Source organism: Podarcis tiliguerta, assembly GCF_965153285.1.
Source record: "Podarcis tiliguerta genome assembly, chromosome: 12".
NCBI lineage: Eukaryota > Metazoa > Chordata > Lepidosauria > Squamata > Lacertidae > Podarcis > Podarcis tiliguerta.
In genome coordinates this window covers 59,321,643-59,337,712 of record NC_139545.1, presented here as the reverse complement: position 1 = coordinate 59,337,712, position 16,070 = coordinate 59,321,643, and the positions used below count along the sequence as shown (strand labels likewise).

General features: G+C 54.3%; 2 protein-coding genes across 7 annotated transcripts in view; one reads left to right on the top strand and one right to left on the bottom strand.

Moving 5' to 3' along the window:
* The window catches only part of SMARCD3 (SWI/SNF related BAF chromatin remodeling complex subunit D3), a 35,968-nt gene extending 20,641 nt beyond the window's left edge, over positions 1-15,327 (top strand). For 3 of the 6 annotated variants that reach the window (XM_083406456.1, XM_083406459.1, XM_083406458.1), the window contains exons 3-14: positions 31-73; positions 1,118-1,240; positions 2,594-2,716; positions 3,402-3,497; positions 4,335-4,385; positions 5,261-5,362; positions 5,526-5,687; positions 8,078-8,175; positions 9,490-9,625; positions 9,983-10,105; positions 11,293-11,394; positions 12,458-15,327. In XM_083406456.1, coding sequence (XP_083262582.1) covers positions 31-73; positions 1,118-1,240; positions 2,594-2,716; positions 3,402-3,497; positions 4,335-4,385; positions 5,261-5,362; positions 5,526-5,687; positions 8,078-8,175; positions 9,490-9,625; positions 9,983-10,105; positions 11,293-11,394; positions 12,458-12,511 — 1,213 coding nt within the window. In that variant the 3' untranslated portion in view covers positions 12,512-15,327. The remainder of the gene's footprint in view (positions 1-30; positions 74-1,117; positions 1,241-2,593; positions 2,717-3,401; positions 3,498-4,334; positions 4,386-5,260; positions 5,363-5,525; positions 5,688-8,077; positions 8,176-9,489; positions 9,626-9,982; positions 10,106-11,292; positions 11,395-12,457) is intronic. The other 3 variants (XM_083406457.1, XM_083406461.1, XM_083406460.1) reach the window with 1 other exon arrangement.
* LOC310660898 (uncharacterized protein) overlaps positions 1-16,070 on the bottom strand; it is a 561,482-nt gene that overhangs the window by 439,245 nt on the left and 106,167 nt on the right. The window lies entirely within an intron of this gene.

The window sequence follows — 16,070 nt, the reverse complement described above, 5'->3', positions numbered from 1 at the left end:
TGTCTTCCTTCCCCTTCAACAAACCTGCAGCGCCAAGAGGAGGAAGATGGCTGACAAGATTCTCCCACAGAGGGTGAGTTTCTTTCTTTTCCATTTTGCTTCCTCATCGGACCCTGACGGGCTCTCCTCCCCATCTGAAGGAAGGTCTCCTGGCTCCTTGTTGTGGGTGACATGGAGCCAGCACAGCAAGAACTCCTCCCTTGCGGGGGGTCAGGATGGATGACCCCTGGGGTCCCTTCCAATTGAATGATGCTAGGAGCCCACTGGTTAGGCAGGCCTTTGGCTTCTCCAGTGTGAGCAGGTGGGTGTCTGTCTACCCGCCTGTCTCCCAGGTGGGAGGCCTTTCGCTCACCTGAGCACTGCCCTCCCCGTGTTCTGCGTGTGTCAAGTTAAAGGGAAGCACAAGCAAGTCCTTCTTCTCTGGCTTCACCCCCCCCCCCCCGCGAGGATTCATGCACGTTAAGGGGTGAAAGTGCTTCCTTTCCCCCCTTTGGAAAATATTTATATTTAAGTCAAAGTATTCCAGTGAGTTAAAATAAATAAGAAAAGGGAAAAAGAAAAAGGTTACATTAAAAAAAAAAGTAAAGGCAGAGGAAAACAACAACAACAAAACAATCAAGGTTACAGAACTCTATAGTATTTATGTAAATGGATAATCTTATTGTTTCCCTCCAATATTTGTTGCTGTGGTTTCAGTATACACGTTCCAAATATCATTAATTTTGTCCATGCTTCCTCCAGAATCCCTTGACAAAGCCTTGCGGTGTTAATATTTTGCAGGTCACTTAGAGGCTTTTTTTCTTTTGTATTAAGCAACCAAGAAAGCAAATAAACCTATGCATAAATGCCCCCCTCTGCATTGGGGGGGGGGCATCTTCCACCTCCTTGCTTCTGGCTCTGCTTCGCCCTCTGGAAGGGAAACTTCCTCTGCACGAAGGAAGCTGCTTCCTCCTGAGCCTGGCCAGGGCTCCACCTAGCCCAGCTCTGACTTGCAGCAGCCCTCCAGGGTCCTTGCCCAGGCCTGTTCCCTGACATTCCCCCTGAGAGGAGAGGGGTTGAGCCAGAGACCTCCTGCAAGCCAAGGGGGTCCCTCTGCGACGCTCTGCTCTCTTCCCAGATCCGGGAGCTGGTGCCAGAGTCTCAGGCCTACATGGACCTGCTGGCGTTCGAGCGGAAGCTGGACCAGACCATTATGCGGAAGCGAGTGGACATCCAGGAGGCCCTGAAGAGGCCCATGAAGGTAGGAGCAGATGGGCCTCCCTGATGCTGGGGAAGAGCCCAGCGCAGTCCCCTCTGAGGTCGTGGACTGGCTGGACCCAGAGGAATGAGTGGTGGGGGTGGGAACCAGCTGGGGGAACCCCCCAGGGAAGAAGGCTCAGAGCCCAGGGAGTGGTGGTGGGGCGACAATGAATGGTCAGATGGAGAAGATTGGGAAGAGGAGGAGGCGGAAGCTGAAGAGGCAACAGGGTTTAGTGAGGAGGGAGAGTCTGTAGCAGAGAGAAGTTCAGACTCAGAGGCAGAAGCTGAGGCAGGAGAGGAGGCAGAGAGGAGTCTGGCTAGTGAAGAGTGTGAGAACGCTGCAAATAGTAGGAGAGGATATATGGATTAAATATTATCCTTCCTCACTCACAGTAGTGAGATAGTAGCAGAGCACATTCCCTTGTTGCTGGTTGATGGATTCATTAGAATCGTTTGAGTTAAGCAATCCAGTCAGGCTTGTCCAGATTGGATTGTTCCTGGTAAATCCCCTTTAGTTCCCTCTTAAAAACAAAAATGACACAACAGTCTTCTTTTGAAAGTAATGATAAGGTTTACTTACATTCAGTTCACAGTACGGTCCTGAAGGCAGGCTTTGGCTCGCAGTTACAGTTACAGAGGAAAGTGTGGCTTCATCCTCTGTGAGGGATGAGCCCATGTGCTGCTGGCTGAGAGCCAGAAGACAGCCAAAGGCAAAATGGAGAGAAGGGATCAAGAGAGAGAGATGGCTGCATGACTAACCCTCTTGTAGTGTCTGCCAGGGTCACATCCATCTACCTGGTCACATGCAGGGGGAGGATGCTCCAGACCAGGTGTGACAGGAAGTCCTCCTGGCTGGAGCAACATTCTCCTGTGTGTCTGACTGCTTCAGTGACGTTACATCCCACAAAGAGGCATGAGTGTCTCCCCCTCCTGCTACGACAAACTCTCCTTCCAGTCTGTCTCCTAGAACCAGGAGAGGAGTGAAGAGGGCGAAGGAGAGGTTGGCTTCATGCAACAGTCTCCAGTTGCTTGGAGAAACCCCCAGAGAAGAGGGGTCTTAGACGGCTGTGGGGAGCTGGGGACTTGGCAGCTGCTTCATGGGAGGAAGACTTGCCAGAGCTGAGCTGCTGTGCTCCTGAGGCCTGGCGCTCCTGTGCAGATCCTGGTATTGCTAATAAAGAGTTAACTCCAACTTGCTCAGTGTGATTTACTGCTGGCTCGCTCCCGTCATCCGAGCAGGCAGGAAGGGGCGGGGAGGAGGCGCCTGGCCCCACTCCTCCTGAGGTGCCCCATTGAGCAGGAGCCTCCCTCCTTCCTTGCCTCCCCCCAGCTCAGACTCTCCTCCCTCCAACAGCAAAAGCGGAAGCTGCGCCTTTACATCTCCAACACCTTCAACCCGGCCAAGTCGGACGCAGACGACTCCGACGGCAGCATCGCCTCCTGGGAGCTGCGGGTGGAAGGCAAACTGCTGGACGATGTAAGCTCTGGCCAGGTGGACTTACCTGCTTTCACGTCTCTCTGTGGGGCTGGGGGAGAAGTCGGGCGAGCCACCTGGCCAGGTGGGGCAGCTTTTGGGGAAAGCAGCTGAGGGGCAGAGGATGAGGGAAACCTGCAAGAGGCACCTGCTGTGGGCCTCAGTTCCCCTTGGAGAGCCAAGGCAGTTGGCACAGAGGCCTCCTGGTTCACTCCTGGAGTGAAAAAACCCCAATGTGGGGGGGGGGAGAAGGAGAGGGGCCAGGGTCCTGGGCCAAGCAAGGCCACGATCCCTTGCAGCAGTGCATGTGTGGAGCTTGCTTGAAGGATGAGGGAGGCAGGGCCAGAAGAAGGGGGAAGGGGGGTCCGAGAAAAGGAAAATATCTGGGGAAATGTCCCATGCCAAAGGGGGCAGACATGATATGGGGGAGAAGGAGTCCCCCAGTAGCATCTGGTGCTGGCCTCAGAGCTCAGTGGGGCCTGGATGTTGTTCCCAACCCTCTCTGTGGGACTGGGAGCCACCTCTTTCCTCTCCGGGGCCTCATCCCTTGCTCTTGCAGGGGGTGGACTGGATGACCCTCAGGGACCCTCCCAACTCTGCAGTTGTGTGATTCTTGTTGGCCTAGAGATGAGACCCTTTCGGCTCCTCGTTCCTCGTGCTCTGACATCTCTCCCTCCCGATTCCACAGCTCAGCAAGCAGAAAAGGAAGTTTTCCTCTTTCTTCAAGAGTTTGGTCATCGAACTGGACAAGGACCTGTATGGACCAGACAATCACCTGGTGGAGGTGAGTGGTGCCCTCGGTCCCAAGTAGGAAGCAGGCCCTGCCTGGGCAAGGCAGAGGGAGTTCCTCCCCATCCCTGCATCCCATTGCTGCATCCCATCTCCCAGGTGGTCCCTCCAATCCCACCAGTGATGCTGCCTGTGGCCATTCAGACAGGGATGGTACCTTCTCAAGCCCTCTTAGTATGCACAGAAGAGCCAGCTGGACCAGGCCAAAGGATCCCACCAAGTCCAGTGTCCTGGCCTCCCAACCAGACGCCCCAAGGGGAAGCTCAGGATTCCCAGCCACTGCGGTTCAGAGTCATGTTTGCCTCTGACTCTGGAGGCATCTCTCATAACTAGGAGCCCTTGGCAGCCTCCTCCTTAATGCCCTCCAAGTTGGTGGCTGCCATTGTCGCCATCTCTTGTGGGAGTGAGTTCCACAGTTTAACTCTTCGCCGCTTGAAGAAGCCCTTTCCTGAATCTCCCATCTTGGTCGTCCAACACCCACAAGTTCCAGTCTCGTGGAAGAGGGAGAAAACCTTTCCTCTCTCCTCCGTTTCTCCAGGCTGTGCAAAATTCCAGACATCTCTTCCATTCCACTGCTACCTTCCATCTCCTCTAAGCTAGGAAGCCCCAAATGTTGCAACTCTTCCTCCTGGGAGGGTTGCCCCCATCCCCTCGCGCATCTCGGTCGCCCTTTTCCAAATCTCTTCCGGCTGTAGGACACCCTTTTTGAGGCCAGGGGACCAGCACTGCATGTGGCCCCACCAGAGATTTGCTTAATGGCGTTATGATATTGGCGGTTTATTTCCATCCCTTTCTTAATGACGCCCAGCATGGGATTCACCTTTTTCCACAGCTGCTGCACACTGGGTCGAAATCTCCGTCAAGCTATCCACTAAGAACCAAGGTCTGTTTCCTGGTCAGTCCCTGCCAGTTCAGACCCCAGGACCGTATATGCGTGAAATTGAGATTTTTGTTTTTTGCCCAGACACAGGTCACTTTGCCCTTGTTGGCATTGAATTGCATTTGCCCCTTTTCTGCCCATTTGCCCAGTTTAGACACATTGTAAGAACGTCGTGCCCTAAAAAGGCTTGCAGAATCAGGCCAATGGGGACCTGTCCAGCCTTGCATTCTGTCCTCATAGCAGCCAACCAGATGCCCATTACCCGAGCACAAGAGCAGCCCTCTCCCCTCCAGGGATTCCCAGCAGCTGGGATTCTTGTGGCAGGGAGTTCCACAGTTTGTTTGTTTTGGTTTTTTTGCTTGCTTTTATTCAGCATGGTCAAACTGACAGAATCCTCGTGCAGAGATACTTTAACTGGCAAGTCACAGCACTATCTTACAGGTGTTCTGGATGACTTTGCAAACAAGTGATGAACTCTTTGATAGACTTCCCTACATAGCAGATCAGGTAGACGTTCACAAATGATGGAAACCTGGGAGAAATGCAATTGCTAAAGTAAATTTTCATGCAAAATACAACCAATTTAAATTTTTACCAGGGAGTTCCACAGTTTAACTCTGTGCCTCATGAATAAGTCCTTCCTTTGAGCTGTCCTGAATGGTCCAACCTTCACCTTCACTGGACGACCACGAGTTCCAGTTACGAGGGAGGGAGGAGAACTTCTCTCTCTGTCCACTTTTCCTCGTGCCATGCACACTTTTCTAAACGTCTACCATGTTGCATCCGTCTGGAGGTGTCCACAGTGTCTTTTTGCATGGGTGAGCCTTGCTGAGAGCCCCGTCCTTGGCCCTGACCTGCCCTTTGCTTCTCCTTCTCAGTGGCACAGGACCCCCACCACCCAGGAGACGGACGGCTTCCAGGTGAAGAGGCCGGGGGACGTCAGCGTGCGCTGCACCCTCCTGCTCATGCTGGACTACCAGGTCAGTGGCAATGGAAGGGGGGGCGTTTCTGGGCACATGAGACCAGAGACCAGCACCCCAGGGTCGGCGGTGGGCTTGAGGGAGCAGACCCGGCCGGCTTCAATGCAAAACCCAAGCCAGTCTCTCATCCGCCGGTGCTTCCTGGCCCCTCTTTCTCCTGCAGCCCCCCCAGTTCAAGCTGGACCCCCGCCTCGCCCGCCTCTTGGGGATCCACACGCAGACGCGCTCGGCCATCATCCAAGCCCTCTGGCAGTACATCAAGACCAACAAGCTGCAGGACTCCCACGACAAGGAGTACATCAACTGTGACAAGTATTTCCAGCAGGTGAGTCCGCTCTCCTCACCTCGCCCCCTCCAGGAGGGGCTGGCAGGGCGGAAGCTGTGAGCCACCCAGCAGCTGCCCTAGAGGGCCTGGGGGGCTCTGGGCGCTGGAAGGAGGGACCTAGACTGAGAAGGAATGAATGGGGGACAGGGTGGGGAAAGAGGTCTCTGCCAACATTCCTGCATCTCCTGTCCTTCTGGGGTTCAAGGGAGAGTGGGGAGGCCCTTCTAGAGCATCTTGGGTTATCCCCAGGGGCCACGAATGGGGCTGGGCAATGTCTGGTTTCCAACTTCATGATATATCACCAGATATCACCAGCTAAACACTGCAGTATGTGGAACGCGGGTGGCGCTGTGGTCTAAACCACAGAGCCTAGGACTTGCCGATCAGAAGGTCGGCGGTTTGAATCCCTGTGACGGGGTGAGCTCCCGTTGCTCGGTCCCTGCTCCTGCCAACCTAGCAGTTCGAAAGCACGTCAAAGTTCAAGTAGAGAAATAGGTACCACTCCGGCGGGAAGGTAAACGGCGTTTCCGTGCGCTGCTCTGGTTTGCCAGAAGCGGCTTAGTCATGCTGGCCACATGACCCGGACATCAGCTCCCTCAGCCGATAAAGCGAGATGAGCGCCACAACCCCAGAGTCGGCCATGACTGGACCTAATGGTCAGGGGTCCCTTTACCTTTACCTAAACACTGCAGTATACATTTTTTCAACTGTCTATTTGCCATACACAAATAAAGCTGTATTCGATGGACGAAAGGATATATGATTTTTGACATGACTGAGAATCGTAGAGCCAGGGATGGATAACTTTAAAGCGTTAAGATTGGGATGTGGAAAATATGAAAACCATGAGCGGAGGCAGAACTGAAGATTTGGAGATATGCTTCAGAGGTCCAGACTATGGGGAGCCTAGAAAAATTAACAATTAAAATTTGGATTACAATTTGCTCTTTCTTTTTTATTTTAGTTTTTTGTTTTTAATTAGATTATGATGTGGACATGTCGATTGGCTGTCTTTATTGGAAAATTTAAAAAATGATTAAAAAACAACACTGCAGTATACAGTGGTACCTTGGTTCCCCAACGGCTTAGCTGATGAACAAATTGGCTCCTGAAAGCTGCAAACCCAGAAGTGTGTGTTCCGGTTTGCAAACATTTTTCGGAAGCCGAATGTCCGTTTCGGCTGTCGACATTGTTTCCGGGGCCAGTCAGCTAATCAGAAGCCGCGCCTTGGTTTGCAAACGTTTTGGAAGTCAAATGGACTTCCAGAACAGATTGAGTTCGAGAACCAAGGTGCCACTGTAGTGATATATCACGATGTCTGAAATAAGGATGGCGCTATGGCTTCACGGTTCTTCCCACATTGTGCTTTGTGCATAACGCATCGTGATTTGCAATATAAAGCCAGTTGAAAACTGTGGAACCGATGTCACAATATGGACTTCAAGCTGCTTTGGGACGCTATCTCACCCGGCCCCAGCCAGGGAGTGCCAGGCCCTTCCTTGGAGCACGTGAATTGTAGAATGGTAGATTTGGCAGGGACCCCCAAGGGTCCTCTAGCCCACCCCCTGCAGTGCAGGAATCTCAGCTGAAGCACCCATGACAGAGGGCCAGCCAACCTCTGCTTAAAAGCTTCCAAGGAAGGAGAACCCACCTCCTTCCGAGGGTGTCTGCCCCATGGTCAAACAGCTCTTGTGGGGGGGTGAGAGGGGGGCATTGGACATGAATTGAAGCCCCTTCCCAGGCCTCCAACCTTGGCTGGGCTGCATGGGGCCACCATCTCCCATTGCCAGAAGCAGGCCTTCCGACTAGGGTGGCCCCTGTTCTGTTCTCTGCTCCTTTCTCTTCTGAGCCAATAATAATAATAATAATAATAATAATAATTTATTATTTATACCCTGCCCATCTGGCTGGGCTTTCCAGTAATGCATCAAACATTAAAAGCTTCCCTAAACAGGGCTGCCTTCAGATGTCTTCTAAAAGTCTGGTAGTTGTTCTTCTCTTTGACATCTGGTGGGAGGGCATTCCACAGGGCAGGCGCCACCACCGAGAAGGCCCTCTGCCTGGTTCCCTGTAACTTGCCTTCTCGCAGTGAGGGGACCGCCAGAAGGCCCTTGGAGCTGGACCTCCGTGTCCGGGCAGAACGATGGGGGTGGAGACGCTCCTTCAGGTATACTGGGCCGAGGCCGTTTAGGGCTTTAAAGGTCAGCACCAACACTTTGAATTGTGCTCGGAAACGTACTGGGAGCCAATGAAGGGCTCCCTTGCAGGAGAAGCTTCTTGGATTGGGGGTGGGTGGGGGGCACTGCAGCATCTGGGGGGGGGGGACAACTGAGGTTTGCTTTGTGGGCCACCCAACTCCTGACACCCAGCTGCTCCCTTTATGGTTTCAGATCTTTGACTGCCCGCGGCTAAAGTTTTCCGAAATCCCGCAGAGGCTGACGAACTTGTTGCTGCCGCCGGATCCTATTGTCATCAACCACATCATCAGGTCAGGCGGCCCCACCTTGTCCTCCAGCGGGAGAAGCGTAAACTTGGAAGGGGTCCCAAGGGTCATTTAGTCCAACCCCCTGCAATCCTGGTGGGACGGCAGTTGGTGACTTGTGGCCTGGACTTCTGGGATGCTTGGGTGGGGTGGGGGTGAAGCCCTGCCTCCCCTCCTCCTGGGGTGCAGTAACTCCTTCAGGGGCCGTGGGCAGGACTCAGATTCCATGGTGCCCCTTGTGGGCCTTCTCAGCCAGCACAACGTGGAGGAAGGGTCCCGACTCTGCAAGGAGGAGATGTGAGGCTCATGGATTGCTTACCCCTCAAGAGGTCTATATCAATTCAGCAGGCAGGGGGATGAGTGTGTGGGGTCCAGGGAGAGGACGCCGAGGGCCAGATGAAGGCCCTGTGACCATCCTGGCTGGAGGCTGTTTTTGTGCTCACTGAGAAGTTGCGGCAGTGCTGTGACCCCAAAGCCACAAGGAGCTGCATGCAGAAGGCCTCTGGGGCTGGGAGGGGCCCCAAACCTCTGCCAGTGAAGGTAGACCATTCTGCACCAGTCAGAAAAGTAGGTTGTGGTAATAATAATAATAATAATAATAATAATAATAATAATAATAATAATAATAATAATTTATTACTTATACCCCACCCATCTGGCCAGGCCTCCCCAGTCACTCTGGGCAGCTCCCAACAGAATATTAAAAACACAATAAAGCATCAATCATTAAAAACCTCCCTAAACAGGGCTGCCTTCAGATGTCAGAGAACTGTTTATTTCCTTGACATCTGGTGGGAGGGCGTTTTGCAGGGCGGGTGCCACCACCGAGAAGGCCCCCCACCTGGTTTCCTGTGATTTTGCTTCTTGCATTGAGGGAACTGCCAGAAGGCCCTCAGAGCTGGACCTCAGTGTCTGGGTAGAACGATGGGGGTGGAGACGCTCCTTTAGATATTTTGGGACAAGGCCGTTTAGGGCTTTAAAGGTCAGCACCAACACTTTGAATTGTGCATGGAAAGGTATTGGGAGCCAATGTAGGTCTTTCAAGACCGGTGTTATGTGGTCTTGGTGGCTGCTCCCAGTCATCAGTCTAGCTGCCGCATTCTGGATTAGTTGTAGTTTCTGGGTCACCTCCAAAGGTAGCCCCACGTAGAGTGCATTGCAGTAGTCCAAGCGGGAGATAACCAGAGCATGCACCACTCTGGTGAGACAGTCCGCGGGCAGGGAGGGTCTCATCCTGCGTACCAGGCTACAAGGTGCCTCCTTCTGGGAGCATTGCCTCACCTTGTCCAGAGGGCTGACCCCCCTTGGCTCCCCTCCTAGTGTGGACCCCAATGACCAGAAGAAGACCGCCTGCTACGACATCGATGTGGAAGTGGAGGACCCCTTGAAGGGGCAGATGAGCAGCTTCCTCCTCTCGACAGCAAACCAGCAGGAGATCACAGCCCTGGACAACAAGGTGCTTAGGGGTCGGGGCGGGGGTGTGTGTGTGGGGAGAAGAGGCAGACTGGGGGCCTGGGGTGCTGGGGCAAGTGGTAGGGGAACTTAAGTTTAGAGGCTCAGGGGCTTTCCGTTTGGAGGAACCATGGCCAGCTACAGCTGAGGGGATCAGTACCACTGGGGGCATTGTAGAACTGTAGGTGTGGAAGGGACCCAAGGGTCATCTAGTCTGACCCCCTTCCATCGCAGATAAATCACAGGATGGCTTTACAGGCGTGTGTCTGCAGTCTGGTGTGAAGACTGAAGGGCTCCCTTTGGGGACCGGGTGCAAATCCCACGAGGAGAAACGAGCCTCTTATTTTCCTCCCCTGCTCAGATTCACGAGACAATCGAGTCCATCAACCAGCTGAAGATACAGAGGGATTTTATGCTCAGCTTCTCCAAAGACCCCAAAGGGTACATCCAAGATCTCCTCCGATCCCAGAGCAGGGATCTCAAGGTGGGTCTATTGGGGGGGGGGTCCTAATGCACAAAGGGGCAGGTGGGGCTCCTGCAATGGGGTCTTATTGGGAGGGTGAGAAGACAGTGGCTGTTTTTACATGTTAAAATACCTCGAAGTCACTGCAAAAGGATCCCACGGGGGCCTTGCTCCCAGTGGCTGTTCAGATTGGAACCTATGGCTCACTAGCCAGCGAAATGGCAGCATCGTGCGGAGTCTAAAAGGTTTGGCAGCAGAGTGTAGCCATGGTGGCCAGGAGCCATCAATAGCTGCCTCCTCCTCCAGCCCTCTTTAAAAGCCATCCAAATTTGTGGACACCACTGCATCCAGTGGGAGGGAGTTCCACAGTCTGCACTGCATGAAGAAGTACTTCTTTTCCCCTGCCCTGAACCTCCCAACAATCGGCTTTGTTGGATGTCCGCAGGTTCCAGCATTAGGAGAGAGGGAGGAAAACTCAAGCATCGCCCTTGAGCCAGTGCCACCAACTGGACTCACACACCCTCAGGCCCGACTGGGCCGGGCGAGCTGGGTAGCACTTCCAGAGACCACCTTCTGCACAGGAACAGGTTAAAGTGCTGTGGACTCACAGCTTAGAGTTGTGAGCACCGGATTCACTTCCACAAGAAGACAGTCGTCGCACAGCAGAGTACAGCAGAGTATAAACCACTCGGAGAGCAGCTCTGTAGAATATCTTCTTTATTCTGTCTACAACTATAATACACAACTATATGCAGAGCTAAATGAGGTCTAAACAAAAATGCTGAACTGCACTGAGTGTCTGCAGCTGCTCTTAGCAGCAACCTTATCTAAACACACGATCTCTCTCTAACACTCAGTCTCTCTCTCTCTCTTTGATGTGAGGCTGGAGCGGAATAAGTAGAGAGCAGAAACCGCCCCCTCCTCTCTGGAGAATCAGCAGAGAACACCAGCAGATTCTTGGATATGGGAGGGGTGAAATCTCCTCAGTTTTCTCCATGCCACGCACAATCTCATCCGCGCCTATCATGTTGGTCCTAGTCAGGCAATGGCAATGCCAACCCAAATGCCCCGTGATGGACTTCTCCAACTCACTCTGTGAGGGGCTTCCAGTACATGCTGTCTGCAAACTGCCCTTGGTGCAGAACGCGGCAGAATACCTAGAACTGATGAGGCTACTCTGATGCCACATTGTACCCTCTGCATGGTAGGTGATGACCGACGTGGTGGGGAATCCCGAGGAGGAGCGGAGGGCAGAGTTTTACCACGAGCCGTGGTCCCAGGAGGCTGTGAGCAGGTACTTCTACTGCAAGGTAAGAGAATAGAATAGAATTTATTATTTATACCCCGCCCATCTGGTGGGGTTTCCCCAGCCACTCTGGGCGGCTTCCAACAGAGTATTAAAATACAATGGTCTGTTAAACATGAAAAGCTTCCCTAAAGAGGGCTCCCTTCAGATGTCTTCTAAAAGTCTAGTACTTGTTCTTCTCTTTGACTTCTGGTGGGAGGGCTTTCCACAGGGCGGGTGCCACTACCAAGAAGGCCCTCTGCCTGGGTCCCTGTAACTTGGCTTCTCACAGTGAGGGAACCACCAGAAGGCTCTCGGAGCTGGACCTCAGTCTCCGGGCAGAACGGTGGCGGTGGAGACGCTCCTTCAGGTATCCTGGGCCAAGGCCATTTAGGGCTTTAAAGGTCAGCACCAACACTTTGAATTGTGTTCGGAAATGTACTGGGAGCCAGTGTAAGTCTTTCAAGACCGGTGTTATGTGGTCTCGGCTGCCACTTCCAGTCACCAGTCTAGCTGCCACATTCTGGATTAGTTGTAGTTTCCAGGTCACCTTCAAAAGTAGCCCCACTTTGCAGTAGTCCAAGCGGGAGATAACCAGAGCATGTACCACTCTAGCGAGACAGTCCATGGCCAAGGAGGGTCTCATCCTGCATACCAGGTGGAGCTGATAAACAGCCGCCCTGGACACAGAATCGACCTGCACCTCCATGGACAGCTGTAATTAATTGATTTTTATAATGAAATGTTTTTAGAATGTTGGATTATTTGATTGTTTGATTATTTGATTGTTGTTAGCCTCCCTGAGCCCGGCTTCGGCTGGGGAGGGCGGGATATAAATAAAATTTATTATTATTATTATTATCATTATTATTATTATTATTAAGTCCAGAATGACTCCCAGGCTGCGCAGCTGGTCCTTCAGGGGCAGTGTTACCCCATTCAGGGCCAGGGAGTCCTCCACACCCACCCGCCTCCTGTCCCCCCAAAACAGTACAAAAACAGGGGACAAAGGTGGAGGCAGGCTGAGCTGGGCTGGGAGGGCGAAGCCCCTTCCATCGCCCCCCAACTCTCTCCTTTTGCCCTTTCAGATCCAGCAGCGTCGTCAGGAGTTGGAGCAGTCTCTGGGGGTGCGTAATACCTAAGTGGGGGTTTCCGGCCTGGCTGGCCAGCCCCTGAGCCAGCGGACTGACCTGTGTCCCCCCATCGCCCCCCATCCCACAGAGGGTGGGCTTTCTTCACGACTGGCCAAGGGGGCAGGTCTGACTCGCACCACCACCAGCGCCACCAGTCTCTGGCCACCTTTTGAGTGTGTTTTGCCCCACCGACCTCCTCCTCTTCCTCCTCATGCGGCTGCTGAGAGCCTCCCAGGCCGGAAGGTGGCGAGGTCTCCCCTCACGTCGCTCACGCCGATCATCGGATGCTGGAGAATGAAGGACACCCGCCCCCCAAGCACACAGGGCCCCTCCTGGACTAAGACTTGGAAGGGGAGGAGGAGCCCGGTGGATTGGTCAGATGCTCCTAAATCTCTCTCTGTGTGTCTCCCCCTCCCTCCCTCCCTCCCTCCCTCCCTCCCTCCAGGGGTGCCAACTTGAACAAAATATTGGGGGACCCAACTAAGCCCCACCTCACATAATTGATCACAAGTCATGGCACATGCACACTATTTGAAGAGCAATGCCCATTAACCTTGTGGGGCCGTGGCCTCTTCAAATTTTTTATTGGGGCCCCAAAGGGACCTTGGCCCCTAGGAGTCGGCTCCAATCCCTGCCTGCCTCCTTCCTTCCTTCCTTCCTTCCTTCCTTCCTTCCTTCCTTCCTTCCTCCCTCCCTCCCTCCCTTCCTTCCTTCCTTCCTTCCTTCCTTCCTTCCTTCCTTCTTTCCTCCTTCCTCCCTTCCTTCCTCCCTCCCTTCCTTCCTTCCTTCCTTCCGTTCTTTCTCTCTCTCTCATGGTGCCCTTCAGGCGTTCTGCCTTCATGCCCCTTTGCAAGGCCATTTATGGCCTCATGAGCAGCAAATCCCCCCCCCCTTCACTGGACAGGTGGAGGCTGCAGAGAGACCTGGGTCTGGGGGCTGCGGTGCTCACCTGGTTTGCTATGGAGTGGAGCTCCTTGCAAATCTACCTGTCTCGCCCGTGTTCCCTGCCTGCCCTCTTCCTCTGCCAAGGCCAAAGAGGCCACAGACCCCCCTCTGTCGACAAGCCCTGTCCCACCGCCCTGACTTTCCTATCTATCTCTGGAGGAGTGTGGGTTGTGGCGGGCACTGCCAGTTCCCAACAGAGCCCCCCCCCCCCGTTGAGATGGAGATGGAGACCTGCCCCCTGGCCAGCCCCACAGGCTGTCTGCGTTCCTGTCTGCCCTCTGGCAGGCTGAGACACAAGGCGGCCGCTGAAGAGGGTCTTGCTCTCTGCCTCTTCCTGCTGTCTGTGGGACCCCCTTAGAGGGTGTGAGGAGGAGCCCTGCGGTGGCAAAAGGCTCCCCTTCTCATGAGAACAGGATGCTGGGCTGTAGCCCAATGGCCTGATCCTGCAGCTCTCCTTATGTTCTCATGCTCCTCGCTAGCCAGGCCTCTGGTGGATTTAAGCAAAGCCAAAAGGGACACACACAGAGAGAGAGACTTAGCCAAAGGTGGTGGACTCTCCTCCCTCAGAGGTCGGACGGCCATCTGTCAGGAATCCATTAGCTCCGATTCCTGCCGTGCGGGGGTTGGTCTAGATGCCTGCTTGGGGTCCCTTCCCACCCTGTGATTCAGTGATAAAGAGGCCAGCTGCCAAATCCCGGGTTCCGCTTTGCTCTGCCCCTCTGCACTGCACTTGCAAACTTCTGGTGCCAAACTTCTGGTGGACTTTGGCAGGGGGCTGCCAAGGCCACCCCCCCCCCCCCCGGACCATGCAAGGATTATTCTCCTGCCAGCACAACAGCAGTGGCAGCCCTGCTCCCCTGGGTAAGGTCTCACCACTGGGTGGCAATGCCACTTTCAGACGGAAACCACGCCTGGCTCTTGTCTGCAGCAGCTGCCCCTCTGTATTGGCGCCCCCCAAATGCAACGACTCAGCCTGTAGATTTCCTTGCTCTGTGGGCTTCTCGAGTTTCCAGTCTGTCTAGGCTGGGGCATTTTATTTTGGGCTTGAGCCCCTGCCCAGCCGCTCCTGGGGGTCTGCCAAGGTCGGCGTGTTATGGCTGGCGAGGGGCCCTGGGAGTCCCAGCTGGTGCCAGTCCTGGCTTGGTTCTGATCCTGCCCTTTCGCCAGGATGTGCCTGCTCCAAGCAAACCTGCCGGGACCGACCCTCACCCACCCTGTGCTGAGCCCAGCGTCCAAATGCCCCCGACCCCTCCCGTCTGGCCACCATGGGCTCTCCTTCCTTGGGGGTCTTTAAACAGACGTTGGGCGGCAGTCTGTCGAAGATGCTTTGGTTGTGGTGCCTGCATCGCGTGGGGATGAGCTAGATGACCTTTGGGGTCCCTACGAGGAGCACGCAGGGATTCCCAGGCTGAGGGGGGAGCAGGGGCTCATTCTCTGCAGAAGAGACAAAAGGGGTGCTGTCCTGTGGAGTGGGGGGCGCAAAGGCAGAGGTGCCTGAGTGCTGCATGCCTGCCCCCCCCCTGCTTTTTCGTGCCAGCCCCACTTCAGAGGGGGCAGCCAGATGACAAGGCAGCTGCTGTTTCTGGGGTGCAGGTTTGTGTTTTTTCCTATTTTCACCACGGCTCTGTTGTTCTCCCCTCCCAGCGTCTTGTTTTCACACGTCCTCCTTTGGGGCACCCACAAACCCTCCCTTGCACCCAGGTCCACCTGGTCACCCATCTTTGTGGGTGGGGGGGTGGAGAGTGCGACCCAAACTCCCCCCTCCCTCCTCTCCCCTCCTCCTCCTCCTCCTCTTCCTCCATGGCTGCCGTGTCTTTGTCGTTCGGTGCTGAGTGACTCGTAGAGAAGCTTTTAAATAATAAAGATTTTGTTCCTTTGTATCCCCTGCGCATGATTTGTGGGTTTGAGCGCCGGCATCTCAGAGAGAGAACTGCAGCCTTTGCGGGAACCGTTTTGGTTCATCAAGTCGGATGGAAATGGAATGGAGGCAAGTGCAAAATTCTCTGCTTAGGCGACAAGAGGGAACAAAACGGGCAGAGGTATCCTGCATTTCAGGGGGTTGGACTGGATGACCTTTGGGGCCCCTTGGGGTGCTAGGATTCTGTGAGGTACGATGGAGTGATGCCAGTGCTTTATTTATCTTTTAAGACGCTTTCCCTTCTGCCAAGACTGCTAGGCGTCTATCCCCCTCCCACCCCACCTCTGTGCCATGATCTATTGTGGGCCCTCAACTGACCCTCCATGCTCAGCCATGCGTCACGCTCAGTCCTGTGGCTCAATAATGCTTCTGTCACATGAGGCATGGCCAGTGTCCTCTGCGGTGCTTCTGGCTGAATCACCTTCCCGGGTCTGAGGCCAGAGGATATTAAAAACCCCACTCTGTTTTCTAGCCATGCAGCCTGACCCTCCTCAAATGCTGAGAGCTGCTCAGGCCTTTAGGACAGCAAATGGCTTTGCACTGAGGGTGGGGAAGAAGAACCCCCCTTCAGAGCAAAGACCTGTCAGGCTGTGAGACCAATGCTGCCCACAAGAATTGGTCTGAGTCCAAAAGAGGGAGCGTCCCCCCCCCAATGTCCCCTGGCCTCAAGGGTGGGGTGCCTGGGGTTCAGAGGGCTCACCTGCC